General features: G+C 54.0%; 1 protein-coding gene across 3 annotated transcripts; it reads right to left on the bottom strand.

Annotated features, from left to right (window-relative positions):
- Positions 1 to 245: 245 nt before the first annotated feature.
- On the bottom strand, positions 246 to 18,819 carry stac (SH3 and cysteine rich domain). 3 transcript variants are annotated; one of them, XM_030116659.1, is made up of 12 exons: positions 18,702 to 18,819; positions 18,458 to 18,671; positions 14,988 to 15,321; positions 10,297 to 10,430; positions 6,172 to 6,253; positions 5,766 to 5,872; positions 4,257 to 4,338; positions 3,830 to 3,897; positions 2,807 to 2,904; positions 1,262 to 1,313; positions 802 to 939; positions 246 to 623 (listed from the first exon to the last, which is right to left on the bottom strand). In XM_030116659.1, exons 2-12 carry the CDS (start codon positions 18,569 to 18,571, stop codon positions 525 to 527), a joined length of 1,308 nt encoding a protein of 435 aa, XP_029972519.1. In that variant the 5' UTR covers positions 18,572 to 18,671; positions 18,702 to 18,819; the 3' UTR covers positions 246 to 524. The 3 variants fall into 3 exon arrangements, with proteins under 3 accessions (XP_029972519.1, XP_029972521.1, XP_029972518.1); XM_030116661.1 differs by adding an exon at positions 17,134 to 17,166 and having other exon boundaries at positions 18,458 to 18,788; XM_030116658.1 differs by having other exon boundaries at positions 18,458 to 18,788.
- Positions 18,820 to 20,332: the final 1,513 nt, after the last annotated feature.

The raw sequence follows: 20,332 nt of genomic DNA, 5'->3' as shown, positions 1-20,332 counted from the left end.
ACCCTCAGGAGGAACACTGGACCCTCAGGAGGAACACTGGACCCTCAGGAGGAACACTAGACCCTCAGGAGGAACACTCGACCCTCAGGAGGAACACTCGACCCTCAGGAGGAACACTAGACCCTCAGGAGGAACACTAGACCCTCAGGAGGAACACTAGACCCTCAGGAGGAACACTAGACCCTCAGGAGGAACACTCGACCCTCAGGAGGAACACTAGACCCTCAGGAGGAACACTAGACCCTCAGGAGGAACACTAGACCCTCAGGAGGAACACTAGACCCTCAGGAGGAACACTAGACCCTCAGGAGGAACACTAGACCCTCAGGAGGAACACTAACTAGACCTTCAGGAATAAAACTTGCAGCTGAATGAAAGTCAGAAATGAAGAACATAAATTAAATCCAGTGACACAGTGATGTCCCGTCTCCGTCCATGAGCAGTTCCTGGTCTCAGGCTGATGTCCTCGTCCTGAGCGGAGGAGAGCTGGACCTCCTCTGACCTCTGACCCCCCTGCTCTGGTCTCAGACCATTTCCAGAACGTCGCAGGGCACGAAGCCCGTCTTCTTCCCACTGGTCACTCTGATGAAGCCGCCGCGCTCGCCCTCACTGCTCACACAGATCTGACACACACACACACACACACACACACACACACACACACACAAACCTGTGACCATCCAGAATGATGGTTTCAATGTTTCTCAGTGTTTCTGACTATCAATTTTCAGCAAGTCTGGTTTTGACAAAACTCCAAATCCCCCCCCGTCCCGTCTGTCCCCCCTGCCCCCCCGTCGGTACCTGTCCCTCCTTCAGGGTGATCTGGCCCTGCTCCTTGCAGCCGATGAAGGTCCTGTTGCACCTGAAGACCTGGTCTCCGGCGTGGAGCTGATGGGCGAAGGCTGAGGGGAAGAACCCAACGCGGTCCTGGATCACACCCTGGACACAGCAGGGGGCGGTGAGGCGGGGCGGGTGTGTGAGGAGTGTGTGAGGAGTGTGTGAGGAGTGTGTGAGGAGTGTGTGAAGGGGGGTGTGAAGGGGGGTGTGAAGGGGTGTGTGAGGAGTGTGTGAGGAGTGTGTGAGGAGTGTGTGAAGAGGGGTGTGTGAGGAGTGTGTGAGGAGTGTGTGAAGGGGGGTGTGAAGGGGTGTGTGAGGAGTGTGTGAAGGGGTGTGTGAAGGGGTGTGTGAGGAGTGTGTGAGGAGTGTGTGAAGGAGTGTGTGAAGGGGGGTGTGAAGGGGGGTGTGAGGACGGCGCTCTCACCTTCCACCAGTCGTCATTCGAGTCGTCCGCCAACAAGATCCTGTCTCCGGCTCTGCAAGAGTCAAACCCAGACCAGAGACATCAGACAGCTGGTCCACCGGACCCAGAGCCCCGGAGTGAGGTCAGAGGTCACAGGGAGCTCAGAAGACCAGATCACTGACACCAGAACCATGGAGGTGCTCCTTCACGGGGTTCAACAGGAAGTCAGATCAATCAGACACCAGGCTCACTTCCTGGGACAGAACAAATGTCCCACACTTCACTTCCTGTCTACAAACACCGTCCTCTCTGTTTCTTCGTGACCTTCCCTGCAGCCGGTCCTGGATCTGGTGCCGGCGGACTGCAGAGGCCTGAAGTCACATGACCAGCCGGTCCTTCAGCAGTGAGTCTCCCCCCTTCATCCAGGAAATGCATGAATCATTCAGTCACCGCATGCGGCACAATTACAACCATCTGCTGAGAGCCGGCGGCCAAACGGCACCAATAAAACCCCAGCAGCCCCGCCACGTGTGGACCGTCCTCCGTCCGCCGTCTGTCTCCGCTCCGTCTGTCTCTAATCGCCGTGACTCAGTCTGTGGCAGAGACAGGAAGAAGCACCTGCTAATAAACCCGACCGCCACAGCCTGAAGCCGAGAGGCCGTCCCACGGCTCACAACACGTCTCCTGACGGACGGACACCGAGACGTCTGGAACGTCTCACGTTCTGCCTGAGGACCAATCAGAGACTGTTTGTACGACGGAGACACGAGACTGATCGATTATTACTGAAGGATCCCAAAGAGACGCGACCTGATGGACAACAGAGAGGACAGACAAGACAGGACGGAAGGCAGAGAGGACAGACAAGACAGGACGGAAGGCAGAGAGGACAGACAAGACAGGACGGAAGGCAGAGAGGACAGACAAGGCAGGACGGAAGACAGAGAGGACAGACAAGGCAGGACGGAAGACAGAGAGGACAGACAAGACAGGACGGAAGGCAGAGAGGACAGACAAGACAGGACGGAAGACAGACAGAACAGACAAGACAGGACGGAAGGCAGAGAGGACAGACAAGACAGGACGGAAGGCAGAGAGGACAGACAAGACAGGACGGAAGACAGACAGAACAGACAAGACAGGACGGAAGGCAGAGAGGACAGACAAGACAGGACGGAAGGCAGAGAGAACAGACAAGACAGGACGGAAGGCAGAGAGGACAGACAAGACAGGACGGAAGACAGACAGAACAGACAAGACAGGACGGAAGGCAGAGAGGACAGACAAGACAGGACGGAAGACAGACAGAACAGACAAGACAGGACGGAAGGCAGAGAGGACAGACAAGACAGGACGGAAGGCAGAGAGAACAGACAAGACAGGACGGAAGGCAGAGAGGACAGACAAGACAGGACGGAAGGCAGAGAGGACAGAGTGGAGAGTCAGAGTGGCTGGAGCAGAGACGGGGTGACCCTTCTGAACGGGGTGAAGCAGAGACCTGAGGCCGGGTCTCTGGTTCTTCGGGACACTGCGGTCTGTATGTGGACCTGGTCTTCCTGGACTCACCTCATCTCCAGGTCCTGGCTGTCCTGGGGGGTGAAGCTGAACAGGGCCACGTAGCTGTTGAGCTTCAGGACGTCGTCCTGCAGGCGGCGCTGCTCCACCTGCACCGCAACACAAGACCAGGGCTGTCAGGGTCCGGTACCCAGACCGCCTGAGGGGGGCGCTGCAGGGGACGGGCCGTCAGGGTCCGGTACCCAGACCGCCTGAGGGGGGCGCTGCAGGGGACGGGCCGTCAGGGTCCGGTACCCAGACCGCCTGAGGGGGCGCTGCAGGGGACGGGCCGTCAGGGTCCGGTACCCAGACCGCCTGAGGCTGCAGGGGACAGGGGACGGGCCTGCCTCTGGTCCTGCCGGACTGTGGTGGAGCTATGTCTGTAGTCTGGTGTGCCTCCCTGAGTGTCTCTCTCACACACACACACACACACACACAGTGAGCACGAGCATGGTGTGTGTGTGTGTGTGTGTGTGTGTGTGTGTGTGTGTGTGTGTGTGTGTGTGTGTGTGTCTGGGTATTTGTTCATTTGTGGGCCTGTCCAGAAGCCGTGGTCTTTTCCACTGTTGACAGCAGAGATAAACATGCTGAACTGTGAGAGTAAACAGGAAGGACGGAGACACGGGACGCATGTCCTGGAAGCCGGTCTCCCTCAGAGACCACAGCGTCTCCTGACCAGCAGGAAGAGGAAGGAGCCCCGGGATGGGGAGGGGGGCCGCAGAAGCAGGTTCTCACCCTGCAGGGTCCAGTCCTGGTCAGGACACCGTCTCAGGACGGCTTCACTCAGAGTCCTCAGAGTCCTCAGAGTCCTCAGAGCCCCTCGCTCGGCTTCAGGAGGGTCACAGGAACTCTTCACACAGTCCTCTCTGTTCCCAATGACCCCGTGTGTGTGTGTGTGTGTGTGTGTGTGTGTGTGTGTGTGTGTGTGTGTGTGTGTGTGTGTGTGTGTGTGTGTGTGTGTGTGTGTGTGTGTGTGTGTGTGTGTGTGTGTGTGTGTGTGTGTGTGTGTGTGTGTGTGTGTGTGTGTGCTCTCACCAGCGTTCTGTCAGGGTTTCTGTCTGCTTGGTGGTAAAGCTCCATCCCGTTCTCCATGACGGTGAAAACTGAGGAAACAAACTGGAGTCTTGGTTGAGGATCTACACACTGATGTACACACTGATGTACACACTGATCTACACACAGATCCACACACTGATCCACACACAGATCCACACACTGATCTACACACTGATCTACACACTGAGCTCTGAGGAGTCTGGTGGTATCGGTGTTTCCTGCCCGGTCCTGGACCTCCTCCAGGATAGCAGAGCCTCTAACCACAGCCCCGGTGAAAGTCTCGGAGGGGAGGTAGTGGTTCTGAGGGGCTCTGTCATCCTCAGCAGTGTTTGAGGAGCAGTGTGTGTGTGAGGAGCAGTGTGTGTGTGAGGAGGAGTGTGTGAGAAGGAGTGTGTTTCCGACTGACCGCCGTCGCTGTGCTTCCTGGACAGCTCCTGTCTGCTGCCGTGAGCCACGACTTCCTCTGGAACCTGGTCCAAGTCGCTGGTCTGAGAGGAGAGGAGACCATCAGCAGGGGGACCGCAGACACAGGACACCAGGACCAGCTGCCCCAGGACCCAGCCCAGACCCAGACCCAGACCCCAGGACCCAGACCCAGACCCCAGAGCCCAAACCCAGACTCCAGAGCCCAAACCCAGACCCCAGAGTCCAGACTGAGCAGCTGGAGGTAAACACGCTGCCTGCTTGTGGAAACTGTTATGAGAGCCCCGGAGACACACTCGTCCACCAGCAGCTGCAGAGGACAGGACAGCGAGGCCCGGGCCCAGCAAGACCCGGGCCCAGCAGCACTGGCGCTGCTATCAGCTGCATCTTCAGAGCTCCACCCGAGCTCCATCAGGGCCCCAGCAGGGCCCCAGCAGGGCCGCAGTACGGCTCCAGCAGGGCCCCGTTAGGGCCCCAGCAGGGCCCCAGCAGGGCCCCAGCAGGGCCGCAGTACGACTCCAGCAGGGCTCCAGCAGGGCTCCAGCAGGGCCCCAGTACAGCTCCAGCAGGGCTCCAGCAGGGCCCCAGCAGGGCACCAGCAGGGCCCCAGCAGGGCTCCAGCAGGGCTCCAGGAGGGCCCCAGCAGGGCTCCAGCAGGGCTCCAGTACAGCTCCAGCAGGGCCCCAGCAGGGCTCCAGCAGGGCCCCAGCAGGGCTCCAGCAGGGCTCCAGCAGGGCTCCAGTACAGCTCCAGCAGGGCTCCAGCAGGGCCCCAGCAGGGCCGCAGTACGGCTCCAGCAGGGCTCCAGCAGGGCCCCAGCAGGGCACCAGCAGGGCCCCAGCAGGGCTCCAGCAGGGCTCCAGCAGGGCTCCAGCAGGGCTCCAGCAGGGCTCCAGCAGGGCTCCAGTACAGCTCCAGCAGGGCCCCAGCAGGGCCCCAGCAGGGCTCCAGCAGGGCCCCAGTACAGCTCCAGCAGGGCCCCAGCAGGGCCCCAGCAGGGCTCCAGCAGGGCTCCAGCAGGGCCCCATTAGGGCCCCAGCAGGGCTCCAGCAGGATCCCAGCAGGATCCCGGCAGGGCCCCAGTACGGCTCCAGCAGGGCCCCATTAGGGCCCCAGCAGGGCCCCAGCAGGGCTCCAGCAGGACTCCAGCAGGGCTCCAGCAGGGCTCCAGCAGAACTCCAGCAGGGCCCCATTAGGGCCCCAGCAGGGCTCCAGCAGGGCCCCATTAGGGCCCCATTAGGGCCCCAGCAGGGCTCCAGCAGGGCTCCAGAAGGGCCCCAGTACAGCTCCAGCAGGACTCCAGCAGGGCTCCAGCAGGACTCCAGCAGGGCTCCAGCAGGGCTCCAGCAGGGCTCCCTCACACTGCCTTTCTTGGTAGTGTTTGCCGGCCTGCAGCTCGATATCTGTCCCGACCATCAGCAGCAGGACCGTCAGACGTCCTGCAGTGTGTTCGCTGTTCCACACAGACAAGAGGAAAGAGAGGCGTCCTCACCGAGTTCCTGCGTGGAGACTCGGAGCCGCTGGCCCGCTTGGCCTTCTGGGCCAGAGACGTCCCGAACCGCAGGGCCTCGTAGACCGGGTCCACCTTGTTCCCACAGGCTGCAGACAGGAGCACACACACACACACACACACACACACACACACTCAGCGCTCTGCCGTCACACCACCTGCCTCTCTGGAGGCCCTAGAACAGCTGTACCATTAACTACACCCTCATCTGACGGGTGGAGAACAGTTCTTCAACCAGAGTGGAACTGCACCGTGAAGGAGGACGGAGGGGAGGCCCTTACAGCCTCACATCCTGTCCTCATGTGTGGATCGCCAGCTAGTGGCCCGTCAGGTGTACTGCAGCGTCTTCAGTGAAGGTAGAAGATGTGGTGCAGATGTGTGAACTCACCGATGGGCATGACCTCTTTGATACAGCCGTACTGTTCCTGGATCAGCAAGGGAGAGCTGTAGTAACGACGGAAGCCTTTAGGCTGCCGAGAGGGAGAGGGAGAGGGAGGGAGAGAGAGAGAGGGAGGGGGAGAGAGAGAGAGAGAGAGAGAGAGGGGGAGAGAGAGAGAGGGAGAGAGATAGAGAGAGATTCGCTGTCATAAATGACTTTCATCAACCTTTTTTTATCAGCTAATAATTCATGAACTGATTAACTTCAACTGATTTAAAAGAAATAAAGATGAAATGTGTTCCAAAGGGATTGTGTCTCAGTTCCAAACTCTCCCTCGGAAAAAAAACCTGTAACACTACTGGTTTTAACTGGATGGAGTGTCTGAACGCCGCCTAGTGGCTGCAAGTGGCACTACCACCACGCCTGAGACGGTCACGTGTCTCTATGAAACAGTCCTCTGTGGACATCAGGCAAGGACGTCTCTTCTTTCACTCTGACGGACTGGTGTGTTCATGGCGTGTTCATGGCGTGTTTATGGCATGTTAACAACATATTTATGGCGTGTTCATAGCATACTCGTGATGTACCGAAAAAGAAAAAGAATGAGGCGGCATATGAGCAGCGGTGTTCCGTGTGGATGTTGGCCTTGCAGTTTACTTCCTGCTGATGTCTCTGGAGTGAACTGAACTGGCTCCTCGCTGTTCAGAACCTCCATCAGTGTTTGTGACACGAATGCAGCAGATTCACTTGTTCATTTCCTTCCTGTCAGTCACACCTGCCCACATACTGTCCCATCAATGCTGCCCCACTTTCTGATCCTTCAGAAGTCGAACAGATCCTGAGCACATTCTTCTAGTTTCATTACTAATGACCTTCAACCCCCTGAACATGACTCAGCTGTGTTTCTCCACAGGATTAATCTTCCCTCATACCTCTGACCTCACTTTGTTCTGGATGTTTGTTTCCATTTGACAGTTCAAGATGCAGGTGGTGAAATCTGCGTTGCTAATGAGCCCTGATTAATGCTCCATTAGCGAGAAGAAACTGTGAGCTGAAGAGGTCAGAGGTCAGACTTCCTCCAAACTCCACGCTGTGAGCGCAGAGGAAGCTGGGCTCAGAGAAACACTGCGGTCTTTCTGTTTTGGTGCATCTCCAACAGTGATTCTGATTGGTCTGATATTTGAAGTGGGCGTGGTTAAAGTGGAAACAGACAGAAGTTAAAAGTACTCAGACCGATCGTTCACCATGCTGTGCCTCATTGTGTGGTATCGTTTAGCTTCATATTGTACTGTATTCCACTATACGGTGTCAGTTTGCACCATAATGTGTCTCACTGTAACATTCCATATCGCTGAGCATCTTGTGGCATTTAGTATTGTACGGTTGTTGTGTTGTTGGCTGTCAGAACAAACTGAACCACCTGTATGTGATAAATGTCCCAGTCTGCCTGTCCTGTGGAGACCAAACAGGGACATTCAGTCAGGCTGACACCTGGAGGGACGCTCGGCCGCGGGAGTGTGCTGAAACACCGATGGTTGTGGACTAGTGCCTGCTGAAGCTTGAGGTAACGAGCTTTCTTTCTGAAGACGGTGAAAGCCAAGAGAAACAAGCCCGACGACACAAGAGCCCAAGTTTAGAGTGAGATGAAAATAGAGCTGTACTCCACTGGGAAAAGTTCCCGTTTTATACTCGACCTCTCAACCTCATTTTCCACTCTGAGGCCGATCATATCTCCAGGCCTCATCCCTCCGTCTCCAGGACACTCTCCTCCTCCGCCATGTCTCTTCTATTTACTCTGGTTTCCAGAAAACCAACGCCTGAAGCCAGCTCATCTTAGTGAGATTAATTAATTAACTCAGATTAACTGATTCTGGGCAGTGTCGGCAGTCTCAGCTGAAGCAGCTCACTCTTCAGCAGGGACGGTTCGGTTCACACTAGAACCGATCCGGGACTCAGCGGTTCCAGCTTTCGGTACTTTTGTGTGTTTATGTGTTAATAAATGCTAATTTGCTGCTGCTGGCGGCAGACGAGTTGCTAATGGACTAGTGGGCTAAGGGGTGCTAGCATGCTAATCGATGCTAGTGTGCTAACGGATGCTAACGTGCTGACGTGCGGAATGCAGGAGTGTGGCTGCAGATCTGAGGCTGGTCTCTCCTCAGCTTTGACAAAAACCTTCTTAACCAGGAGCTTCCTGGATCAGAAGTTTTCCCGCCGCAGCGAGCGTGATCTGCATGCGATTTTCACAAGTGGAGCCGTACTTTGGAGCGCTCTCTGGTTGTGTTTGCTTTGTTGACATCATTACACACATGTCCAAGTCATGCTGCATTCAGGTCCGGCGTTCAGGTACCGAAACATGGTACCGTTTGACTTTATGTGCATCAGTGCAGCGGTGTAGTACTGACAGAATCCAGCCGGTACCGATAAAAGTTCCGAATTCGGACCATCACTACTCATAATGTGGTGATGAATCTGCTTCCTGTAAACCTTGGAGTCCCTGAGTGAAAGAGAGGCACCAGGTCTGCTGCCTGCTGTCAGGCTCTGGATTCATCCTGGTCTCACGGTTTCTGCTGACGGCAGCACCGGCTCAGGTGTTATCTAACACCGGCGGAGCGGTGATATAACGATGATGAGCGCGCTGACGGGGACGGGCGGATGGCGATCACAGATGTACCGGGACACTCACACATGGAGTGTGATTTCTCAATAAGCACATTCTGCTGGGGAATGGTCAGACACACACTTCTGATCAGACTCTGTGGGGACGACGATCCCTGGGTCCGCTGAAGCCCTGGGGCCGGCTGACCCTTGAGAATGACCAGAACATTTATTATAAGGTTCTATATCACCGCTCGCCTCCATGGACGGAATGTCTGACATTGTGAATTAAAACTGAAGTGGCATAACCTGAAGCTGAACTTTGACCTCTGAAGGTAAAAAACACATGACTGGCTCAACTATGGATGAATTCAATTTTTCCAGAAAATCATCTGATATCAATGAACATTAATAAAAGCCATCATGGTGACAAAATAACTTCAACAAATGAAGTCGTATCAGTTTTTAGTATCTTAATCAGAGAGTTTCTCTCCACATCAACCAAACCAGTCAGTGTTCTGAGTCCAGAGGATTTCCTACAGCTGACTGTAAACAAAATAAAATCTATGCTTTATGGAGCCACTGCAGAGGAGCTGTAGAGCCACTATAGAGAAGCTGTAGAGTCACTATAGAGGAGCTATAGAGTCACTATAGAGCAGCTGTAGAGTCACTATAGAGGAGCTGTAGAGCCACTATAGAGGAGCTGTAGAGTCACTATAGAGCAGCTGTAGAGTCACTATAGAGGAGCTGTAGAGTCACTATAGAGCAGCTGTAGAGTCACTATAGAGGAGCTGTAGAGCCACTATAGAGGAGCTGTAGAGTCACTATAGAGGAGCTGTAGAGTCACTATAGAGGAGCTGTAGAGTTACTATAGAGGAGCTGTAGAGTCACTATAGAGGAGCTGTAGAGCCACTATAGAGGAGCTGTAGAGTCACTATAGAGCAGCTGTAGAGTCACTATAGAGGAGCTGTAGAGCCACTATAGAGCAGCTGTAGAGTCACTATAGAGCAGCTGTAGAGTCACTATAGAGGAGCTGTAGAGTTACTATAGAGGAGCTGTAGAGTCACTATAGAGGAGCTGTAGAGCCACTATAGAGGAGCTGTAGAGTCACTATAGAGCAGCTGTAGAGTCACTATAGAGGAGCTGTAGAGTCACTATAGAGGAGCTGTAGAGTTACTATAGAGGAGCTGTAGAGCCATTATAGAGCAGCTGTAGAGTCACTATAGAGGAGCTGTAGAGCCACTATAGAGGAGCTGTAGAGCCACTATAGAGGAGCTGTAGAGTCACTATAGAGGAGCTGTAGAGCCACTATAGAGGAGCTGTAGAGTCACTATAGAGGAGCTGTAGAGCCACTATAGAGGAGCTGTAGAGTCACTATAGAGGAGCTGTAGAGTCACTATAGAGGAGCTGTAGAGCCACTATAGAGGAGCTGTAGAGTCACTATAGAGGAGCTGTAGAGTCACTATAGAGGAGCTGTAGAGTCACTATAGAGGAGCTGCTGATCTGTGGTCTCCATCGTGTCTGTTTGCGCCACATTACCAGTTTGCCCATGCAACGCTGCTGGCCAACTCCATTCTCACACTTGTGGTGGAGGCTCATCTTGCAGGCTTTGCAGCGGAGGCCATGCTTTGCAGTGTTCCCTGCCAGAAACACCACGTGCTTGGCTGTTGTACCTGTAAAAGACACACACACGCACGCACACACACACAGAGAGAGAGAGAGATTCAATCCCTCATGTGGAAAACCACAAATAAATGAGGTTGCTAAGCGAGCAGCGGATTGCACCGAGAGGTGCAGGAAATGGAAAAGACTGCTCAGAACAGTGTTAGTCATTTATTCATTGTCTTTACACTCGGATTCCCAGCCAGAGTCACTGGAGCGCTTCCCAGCTTGCACTGGTAAAAACCTGTGAAGTGACATGTGGAACATTTTAACAAGGACAAAACTGACCAACTTCAACAGATGATGCACACTCCTATAAAAGCACCGTAAATACGGAGTGTGTGAGTGTGTGTGTGTGTGTGTGTGTGTGTGTGTGTGTGTGTGTGTGTGAGTGTGAGTGTGTGTGAGCAACCACGGCATGTGACAGCCTCCGAACTGCTGCAGCTTCTTCTCACTTATTCACATGTGACTCACAGTCCAGGAGGGAAAGAAGACTGAGCAGAGAGCAACATTATGCAATGCTGCTAATGCATTCAGCATTTAGCATGTGGCGTAGTGGTTCGCTCTCCTGCCTCACAGTGACGTTTCTTTCAGAGGTTAAGGGTCGGCACTGATTCTATGTTGGTGGACCTGTTAATAAATAGGTAATATTTCATTTTGAAAAAACATATTTTGACAGGCCTGTGTCAGAACATGCAGTAGTCTATCATGGCTGCTATAGCTGGATTGATGTTCTTAAGTTTCTGTTAAAGGCCTTTTCTCACTAGGTGGACACCTGGTGGCGACTCCAGCCTCCGCTGGTCTCCAGGAGACGTCTCTGTGACGTCTCCTGGAGACCAGCTGGACCTCTGGGGAGTCGCAGGAAATTCAAACTTCTTTGATTTTTCAGACTGTTTCCAGAATCCAGTATACCATAGAGACGACTCCGTGAGAACTCCTCCACTCATTCCACTGTCCAGTACCATATCAACCACTCCAGTGTCAGAGGATGAGAGCTGGGTGGACTGAAGAGGTATCTGGTGGCAAAACAAGACCACAGCAAGCATCCAGCCGAACCCTGACTCCGCCTGACAGATGGACGGATCCACAAACACTGCTGACATGCCAGGTTACTGGTTCACACCAGGCATGTGGAAGCGTGCTCTGCAGGAGGCATCTCCCTACCACGACAAAGGCAGGGGACCTGCTGAACGCCCCAGACTTGTTTTTGGGCCTCGGCTGGGACTACTGTGTGGGAATCACTACTGTGCTTGATGAAGCTTCAACAAACCTCATCAAAGTGATGAACCCCTTTAATCTCAGTGTGAAGACAAAATCTGTGTGAAAACGTCTGCTCAGAGCACTCAGCTGACAGAGAGATCTGGTTCAGCTGCAGGGATGTGATGGCCGAGGATCCATCACTCTCCATCTCCTGCAGGTCAGCCTTCCCAGCATCCACCCAGGCTATCTGAGTGGAAGTGTTTCCTTCACCTCCATCCAGACGGAGTCGGAGCAGAGAAACCGCTGGACCCTGAACATGACCCGAGAGAGGCTCAGTCTGTCACCTCACTCTCAAACTCTTATCAACAGTGAAGCAAGTTGCACAGGGAAGTAAATACCTTTACGCTTCAAAAACGTGTAGATCTGTGTCTTCAGCAGCTATCTGATCGGTTGGTGGAATTCTATAAAACTGGGTCACAGCCTGATGACCATGGAAACTGTGGGACCCAGGATGAGACCAGAGGAGAAGGCCTGATGTGAGGCGACCCCGCCCCGCCCCGCCCCACGGCCCCGATCCCATCAGGACCGGCCCTGCTGACAGCTCAGACTCTGGATTTTGGACGTGAGTCCACATTAACAGGACAGGACAGTGTTATCGACTGGCAGTGCTTTTATTAGTGGTAGTCTGGCAGCTGTGCACCTCTGGCATGTTCTTCAATAAATCAATGGTCACGTGCACTGTGCAGGCCGCAGCATTTGATGCGTGTGTGTGTGTGTGTGTGTGTGTGTGTGTGTGTGTGTGTGTGTGTGTGTGTGTGTGTGTGTGTGTGTGTGTGTGCGGACACATGGAAGCGGAGCGGCCATTGGTCGGTGATGGAGACACGGCGAGGCCACAGACGACCGTCTCATCCCGCTCTGCACATGACAGCTCGATGAGTATGGATTCTGCTAAGTGTGCGGTGACCGCTGTGGCCAGCTCGCCACGCCGGCGCTCCAGGACACGCCATCCTGAGAGAGCTGCAGTGTGACCGGCAGGCGGAGGAGGCGTAATCCTGTCCCGTAAAGATGATCCCAGCGGATCACCTGATCCCGGAACAGCACCGGCCGTGCACGGGCGGAAACTGCTTCAGGTGAAGAACCTGAAACTCGGTGTGGCTGTAAACCGTGACCTGCATCTCTCACTTACAGCTCCTGACGCTCGTCTGACACAGCTGGCTCAGTTTGTTCCTGTGTGACGGAAACAGAGGGAAGGCGATCCGAGCCACAGATCACAGAGGAGGCCTGCTCTGGCTTCAGGGCCTCCAGCTGGAAACAAGTCCTGCTTCTAACTTTCCCTCCGCCTCTTGAAGTCACTGAGACTGTTTTGGTCTGTGGGGACGGACAGGAAGCCAGTGAAGCTCCTCCTGACTGAATCATCCAACAAGAGGCAAAAACAAAGCACCTTGATGTTTCCTCAGAAGAGCAGCAGGCTGCTGGTTTCAGCAGGGACACAACCAGCTGACGCACATCTTTCTCCACACAATGAAGATCGCACATGTTCCACTGCTGTTTCTCCAGAGCGACGGCCTCAGCTGGGGCGAAGATGAACGAGAGCACAGGGCAGCATTCCTTCACACCACAGGCTAACCAGGAGCCCTGCAATCTGTGGCTCGACAGCTCCTGACTCTATAGCTCCACTACAGTGGCTCTACAGTGACCAGTCGATGTTCCTGGGGCAGCGATACCAGAAAGGATCAATCACTTAAGCCTTTTTTCTTCCACTAGCTTAGCTTAGCATTAGCATTGGTGAAGGCAGATGCTAACGTTTCCTGAAGCCCCCCCGTATGACTGCCATGCTGCTCTTCTTTAGGACTGAAGCCCTTCGCTCCTCTTCTGGAGTTATGGGGATTTCAGATCAGGATGGCGTTTTCTGAAATCGCAGTCAGGAGCAGAAAACAGGAAGTGCTGGTCTGAAACAGACCAATGGGCTGGCCTGACTTTCTTCTGACGCCACTGAGACTGAGTGGAGCTCCTTGAATCTGACATCTGGAGACCTCTGAAACTCCCACTGCCTCTTCTCATATGAGAAAAAATCCCTTCTGTTCAAACTCATGAAGCTGAAACTTACAGGAACGGATGTGGAGGGATCAATATCTGGAGGAATGTGCTTCACTTCGCAGAAACTGTGATTAACAGCTGATTTCCTCTGAGTGGACGGAGGACAGGGAGTTCACGGAGCACTTCACTCCTCTGAACTCCGTCCAGCCACAGCGGCAGCAAACAGGGCCGAGAGAAAGAGCACTGTGATCCTCGTCCACACACCGGACTGATCCTGGACGAGCGCCGCTCGCTCTGACTGCCAGCTCCAGGACTGATGGAGGGACTGGGTGTGGGACTGATGGAGGGACTGGGTGTGGGACTGATGGAGGGACTGGGTGTGGGACTGATGGAGGGACTGGGTGTAGGCCTGATGGAGGGACTGGGTGTGGGACTGATGGAGGGACTGGGTGTAGGCCTGATGGAGGGACTGGGTGTGGAACTGATGGAGGGACTGGGTGTAGGCCTGATGGAGGGACTGGGTGTAGGCCTGATGGAGGGACTGGGTGTAGGCCTGATGGAGGGACTGGGTGTGGAACTGATGGAGGGACTGGGTGTAGGCCTGATGGAGGGACTGGATGTGGGACTGATGGAGGGACAGGGTGTGGGACTGATGGAGGGACTGGATGTGGGACTGATGGAGGGACTGGGTGTAGGCCTGATGGAGGGACTGGGTGTGGGACTGATGGAGGGACTGGGTGTGTGGAGGAGGCTGACGGAGCAGCAGGTCCCTCAGGACTCTCAGCCTCGTTACCTTCAGTACTGCACCAGTTTACAGGGTTCAGGTTTTGTAGTCAAGCAGTGGGACCTGGAATTTGTCCCGTCCCTGGTCTGGGACCTGGTCTGTCCTGTCCCTGGTCTGTCCTGTCCTGCTCTGGGCCCTGGTCTGTCCTGTCCTGCTCTGGGCCCTGGTCTGTCCTGTCCTGCTCTAGGACCTGGTCTTTTCCTGTCCCTGCTCTGGGACCTGGTCTATCCTGTCTCTTCCTGAACCTCGTGTCCGTCCGGTGTCTGCTGGAGGAAGCTGGTCATGGGGATCTGAGCGGTTCATGACCTAGGTCATGTGGGACAGTCCCACCTTCAGAAGACGACAGACAGCTCGTCTCTGACTTCAGCTGCAGGAAGACATGAATCTCTGATCAGGCGTCGGCCTCAGGCCACACCGTCCTGAACATGTTCTCTGTGATGTTCTATGTTTGATCAAAGTGATCGCTGTGCAGTGAGTTTGCATGTTTCCCTGCTGCTGGACCGACCGGGTCTGCTGCCCCCTAGAGGTGGGCGGGGTTTCAGCCTACCTACGATCATGTGGTTGCAGACGTCGCAGAAGGTGGGCTTCTTGAAGATGTGCTCCATGAAGCAGTGTCCCGCCGAGTCCACCTGCAGGGGGTTCCGGGCCTGCGAGCGGGAGGTGGGCGGAGGGGCGCAGGGGATGGCCGGAGGCACCGGGGGGATGGGCAGGCCGGTGGAGAGGGGCGGGGCCAGGCCGATGCTGCACAGGTGTCCCGTGCTGCTGCTCACGTCCGACAGCAGCTCCGTCTTGGTCTCGTTGCTCGATCGGAAGAAGTTGTCGGCGCTCTTGCTGCGGATGCTCTTCGTCTTGAAGGACAGCGAGCGTTTGAGTCTCTGCAGCTGGAAGGAGTCAAAGAGAGACACAGCTGTGAGGGACAGCTGGGGGACAGCTGGGGGACAGCTGGGGGACAACTGGGGGACAGCAAAAACCCCTCTGGTAAAGGCCAGAACGTTAAGGGCTCATATCCAGAGGGAGGAGCTATATCCAGGGGGAGGGGCTATCTCCAGAGGAGGGGCTGTCTCCAGGGGAGGGGTTATCTCTAGAGGGAGAGTTATCACCCGGGGGAGGGGCAATCTAAAGAGGGAGGGGCTATCTCCCCTCATGATGTCATGAAGGGAGTTCCTCTGAATCTCCTGTTTGAGCTCAGATTCAGCAGAAACAGGATCCAGAGATGTTCTTCTCTTCATACTCAGACTATGAACCGATCACTGTTCCCCTTCAGAAAGGGAATTCTTCATACTGTGGGACCTGAATGAAAACAGCAGGTTTCACCTCTGCGCCATGTGACCTCTGCACCATGTGACCTCTGCACCATGTGACCTCTGCGCCATGTGACCTTCAGAGTGTGATACTCCGGTGTGTGTGCGGCTCCCTGCTGTGATGTGGAGGTGAGGCCATTCATCCCAGTAACACTGTTTCTCACACGGTGCTGCGGAGCTGGCTGCTGCCTGTCCTCCACAGTAACACTGTTCATAACGCTGGCACGCTGACAGCTCCGCGTCGCACCTCAGTGTTTACCACTGTAATCTGATTACACCGACGTTCTGGCTGACGGACTCTGAGGAGCGCAGCCGAGCGCCGAATGATGCTGATCAGACAGCAGGTCTGCTTCACAGCTGGAACCGAGAGGAGAACTCCAGGGGGATGCACTCCTGCTCACACACACACACACACACACACACACACACACACACACACACACACACACACACACACACACACTGAGAGAGAGACTGAGACTAAACCAGGTGAATACAGGTGAACATGGGCACTAGCAGTTACTGTACTCATCATTTTAGTGAGCAAACTTTTTTCTACAGCCGATCGCTTTACAGAAAACCAGGTTTCACTCCGTCCAGACATGATCTGATCTCAGGAAAACCTGGAAAACTGGAGGAAAGCCTTTACATCCAGTCTACACAGAAAATAAAACATTTTAACTTAGTCAAAAACTACACGAAACCAGATTGAACCTGTTTTAAACTACATGAAACCAGATTGAACCTGTTCTAAACTCCATGAAACCAGATTGAACCTGTTCTAAACTCCATGAAACCAGATTGAACCTGTTCTAAACTCCATTAAATAAAGCCATGATTACAGAGAATCTGTGTAAACAGAGCATAAGCTGGTGAAGATGAATCAATTCTATGGATCATACTGGGAAAAATCAATCTGAACCCTTTCTCCACATTAGCATCCCCCCTCTCTCTCCCTCTCTCTCTGTCTCTCTCTCTCTCTCTCTCTCCCTCTGTCTCTCTCTCCCTCTCCCTCCCTCTCTCCCTCTCTCTCTCTCTCTCTCTCTCTCTCTCTCTCTCCCCCCCTCCCCCGGCCCTGCAGGGGGCAGTAGTGTTCATGCAGAGGGCTCATGCGGCTGCGGCTCTGGAGACGGACGTTGTGTCATGAGGCGTTGAGGACAGACGGGCGGTGAGACAGGAGTGAGATGAGACGTGGACTGATGGAGAAGCAGAGGACCAGCTGATGGACGCTCCTGGACAAACCGGTCCTCCAGGCCGGAGGCGGCTCAGCAGTCCTGACTTATCTCTAAAGCAGTGAAAGTTGTCTCTCCAACAACTTTGCCCTGGTGTTCATGCAGTTCAGCCTCATGAAGGACCAGAGCCTGCTGAGTCCACATGAGACCGGAGGCTCACCTTCCTCTTCTGCTGCTCCGGCCTCTCAGCGCTCTTCAGGAGGGAACACAAACAGACACAGCTTCACTGAGCCGATCAACCAGGAGTGTCCGGAACCACCAGGGAACAGTTCAAGTTCTGAGAGCGATCCCTGTACCGGGCCAGCGGAGGCCTGCAGGTCACTGCCATGGTCCCTGACCCTGAGCATGACCCCTGACCCCCAGCAGCTCCCCATGTGGCTGCACCGACACATCCAGCATCCACTGGATTCTAAACAAACATCTTTTACTCCACACACGTCAAACTGCCTTCCCACCGACTCTTCTCTGCAGCTGAAGGCTGAAAGGCTTCGCTACGCTGAAGCTGATCCGGGGAGCGGAGAAATCCACATGAAGGGCGGTCTCCGGGGAGGACAGATCAGCAGATAAACCAGAGGACAGGCTACGACTCCCAACATGGCGAAAGGGCTGAAACCGTGATGAATAAACAGATAGGTAAAGCACTGAAACAGGTAAATATTACACTCAGGTCAAAGGGCCAAGCAGCTGAAACCAAGGGGGAAGTTAAAGCAGCTGAAACTTGAATAAATATCTGCAGTTCTAAACTGTCGTTACACAAGGTCCGAAACTCGACAGAAGACGAGTTTTTCCTGTTTAGTCAAAGTTAACGGCTGTGATTTCTTCATCTGAAGAGTTTTGTGAATGTTAGGCGGCGGAGTGAAGAACCTGGATTAGACAGCAGGAGAGAGTAACGGAGAAGTGGAGTAATCTGAGTACATGTGACCCACATGCAGGATGGAGGCCCGGGGCAGTTCAGTCCGCCGCCGGATCCCTCTCCGACAAACAAACAGAGGAAGTCATCTGAGTTAGACTGATCTGAGCCGTGTGTGTGTGTGTGTGTGTGTGTGTGTGTGTGTGTGTGTGTGTGTGTGTGTGTGTGTGTGTGTGTGTGTGTGTGTGTTCTCGTATTTCTATCCTTGTCGGGGCCAAATGTCCCCACAAGGATAGCAAAACGTGGAACGACGTGCCTTGTGGGACCTTTTTCCGGTCCTCAGTAGGAGAAACAGTGTTTTCTTGACCATGTTGTTGTTACTGAAAAAAGTAAAAGTGCAAAAACATTTCTTTAGGGTTAGGCTTTGTTGTGGTGTGGGTTAGGGTTAGGGTAAGGGTCAGGGTTAGGGGCTAGACATGAATGGGAGTCAATGGACGGTCCCCACAAGGATAGAAATACAAGACTGAGCGTGTGTGTGTGTGTGTGTGTGTGTGTGTGTGTGTGTGTGTGTGTGTGTGTGTGTGTGTGTGTGTGTGCAGGACAGAGAAGTTCGTGTCGGCAGGTCGGGTCCTACCTTGGTCTCCTGCTGGCCGGCGCTGGCCGTGGGGGATCTGGGGGTGTCATCCCGGTCCTGCTCGTGCTCCCGGTCGCCGCTGCCGTCCTGGAGCATGGCGGCTGGCGGGATCATCCTCTCTACAGAGCGGCCGCTGGGCGCTCAGTCTCCGGCTGTGCCTGGTGCCGTCGCGTCGGAGGAGACATCCAGAGATCCGGAGGAGGACCGGAGGAGGACCGGAGGGGGACCGGAGGGGGACCGGAGGGGGACCTGCTCCGCTCCTCGCCGGTCGGGGTCAGTCTGCTCAGCCTGCTGAAGCTCCTCGCGCTTCCTATATTGAGGCTTCGTGCGTAAAGACGCGTTCCAGTCTGCTGCGCGCCGCGCGCCACCGAGCCGCGCAGTGCCGCCCGCTCCTCCGAGCCGAGGCAGAGGGGAGGGGGCGGGGGGGAGGAACACAGCCAAAAACTCACACACCAACCGGACACGCTGAGGAAAACACATCAGAGGATCAGACGGCCGCAGACACACCGTCTCACCAACCGCCTCCTCTGCACGGTCCGGACCGGACAGTCTCTGGACCGGCCTCACGAGTCCTGTCGAGTCCTCCCGGTCTGCAGGAGCTCCGTCCATCACACACTCACTCACAGCTCCACCGCTAGAAACTCACTCAGACAGAATCACATCTGCAGAACCAGGCTGGCAAGGCCTGCTGGGTAAAACACGGTGTGTTTCATCAACATCTGCTCACACACTGCTCACACACTCCTGGATCAGACTGGATTCTTTCAGCTGGAGCAGAAAACCGTTTAATGAACTACATGAACTTTTTGAACAGTCCTTCCATGAATCAATAAGGAGCTTTTTTTCTGGTCCTCCGGTGACCCCCAGTGACCCCCAGTGACCTCCCTATAGGACTGGAATACATGAACAGGCGATATGAATATCCAAAGTACCACAGTAAATCATAGCAGAGATGAAGACTAAGAAAGGTAATTGTGAAGGATGAATGAATGAAGAATGAAGAAATTAAACAAAAAGAAAATTTTAAAATAACAATCAAACAAACTTAAAAACAAAAATGGAAGATCTGACATGAATGTAGAGACGTAAAACCATCAAAGCCAGACTGAAGTTTCAGTTTGGCCGTGACTCCAGAGAGGAACTGCGTCAGACCGGAGAACGTCTGGCTCGGTTCTGCTGCTGGAACAACAACTTCACCCCAAACAAACCCGGAGAGTCCGGAGTGGAGCGGCTCGGCCGGGAAGGCTGACTCTCCACAAACGCCACGCTCCAACAAGACGCTCAAACTGCAGCTTCTGTCAAACCACAAACTGCAGAGAAATACCCTGATACACACTGTGTGTGTGTGTGTGTGTGTGTGTGTGTGTGTGTGTGTGTGTGTGTGTGAGACCTGTACCTGCCAGCAGTAAAGTGAATCAGCAGACCATCAGCTTCCTCCCAGTCTGCTGTTTGAAGCTCCCCTGCCAGACGCTTCATGAGTGATGTGCTGATTGTTTTTCTTCCTGCTGATCAGCTGACTCCGTGCATTCCTGCTCAGCTGATCGACTGAAGGGACAGTACGATCAGCGCTCTTCATCTCCACAGATCAGACTGTGTCCGTCTGGCAGACGGATTTAATGCTGCTGTAGTGATTTATCTGTCAGTCAGTCCAGCTACTTTCAGGATGTTGTTGTTTTGTTGTTTTTGTGATATAAAGACTGTTTTCCACATGACACATGTTCACAAATAACTCATCAATATGTCAAAGATCAGCCAAGAGGCTTCCTCTTTTGATTCATTATTAGTTCATGTGGAGTGGAACATCAGAGTTCAGCTCAAAATAAACAGTAACTTAATCATTTTTCAACCAATTCTCTAGAAATAAACATGTTTATA

The sequence above is a fragment of the Salarias fasciatus genome, chromosome 19 (assembly GCF_902148845.1).
Source record: "Salarias fasciatus chromosome 19, fSalaFa1.1, whole genome shotgun sequence".
NCBI lineage: Eukaryota > Metazoa > Chordata > Actinopteri > Blenniiformes > Blenniidae > Salarias > Salarias fasciatus.
Note: the sequence above shows the minus strand (reverse complement) of the source record. Positions and strands in the feature narration are given on the sequence as shown.

Bases quoted from the DNA above. Each gene is read 5' to 3' on its own strand.
- stac (XM_030116661.1), bottom strand. From the start codon at position 18,571: ATGATCCCGCCAGCCGCCATGCTCCAGGACGGCAGCGGCGACCGGGAG. The intron at 15,322-17,133 runs GTGAGCCTCCGG...GACTCCTTCCAG, and splicing joins CGGAGCAGCAGAAGAGGAAG to CTGCAGAGACTCAAACGCTC. The intron at 6,254-10,296 runs GTAATGTGGCGC...CCCTCTCGGCAG, and splicing joins AGCGTTGCATGGGCAAACTG to CCTAAAGGCTTCCGTCGTTA.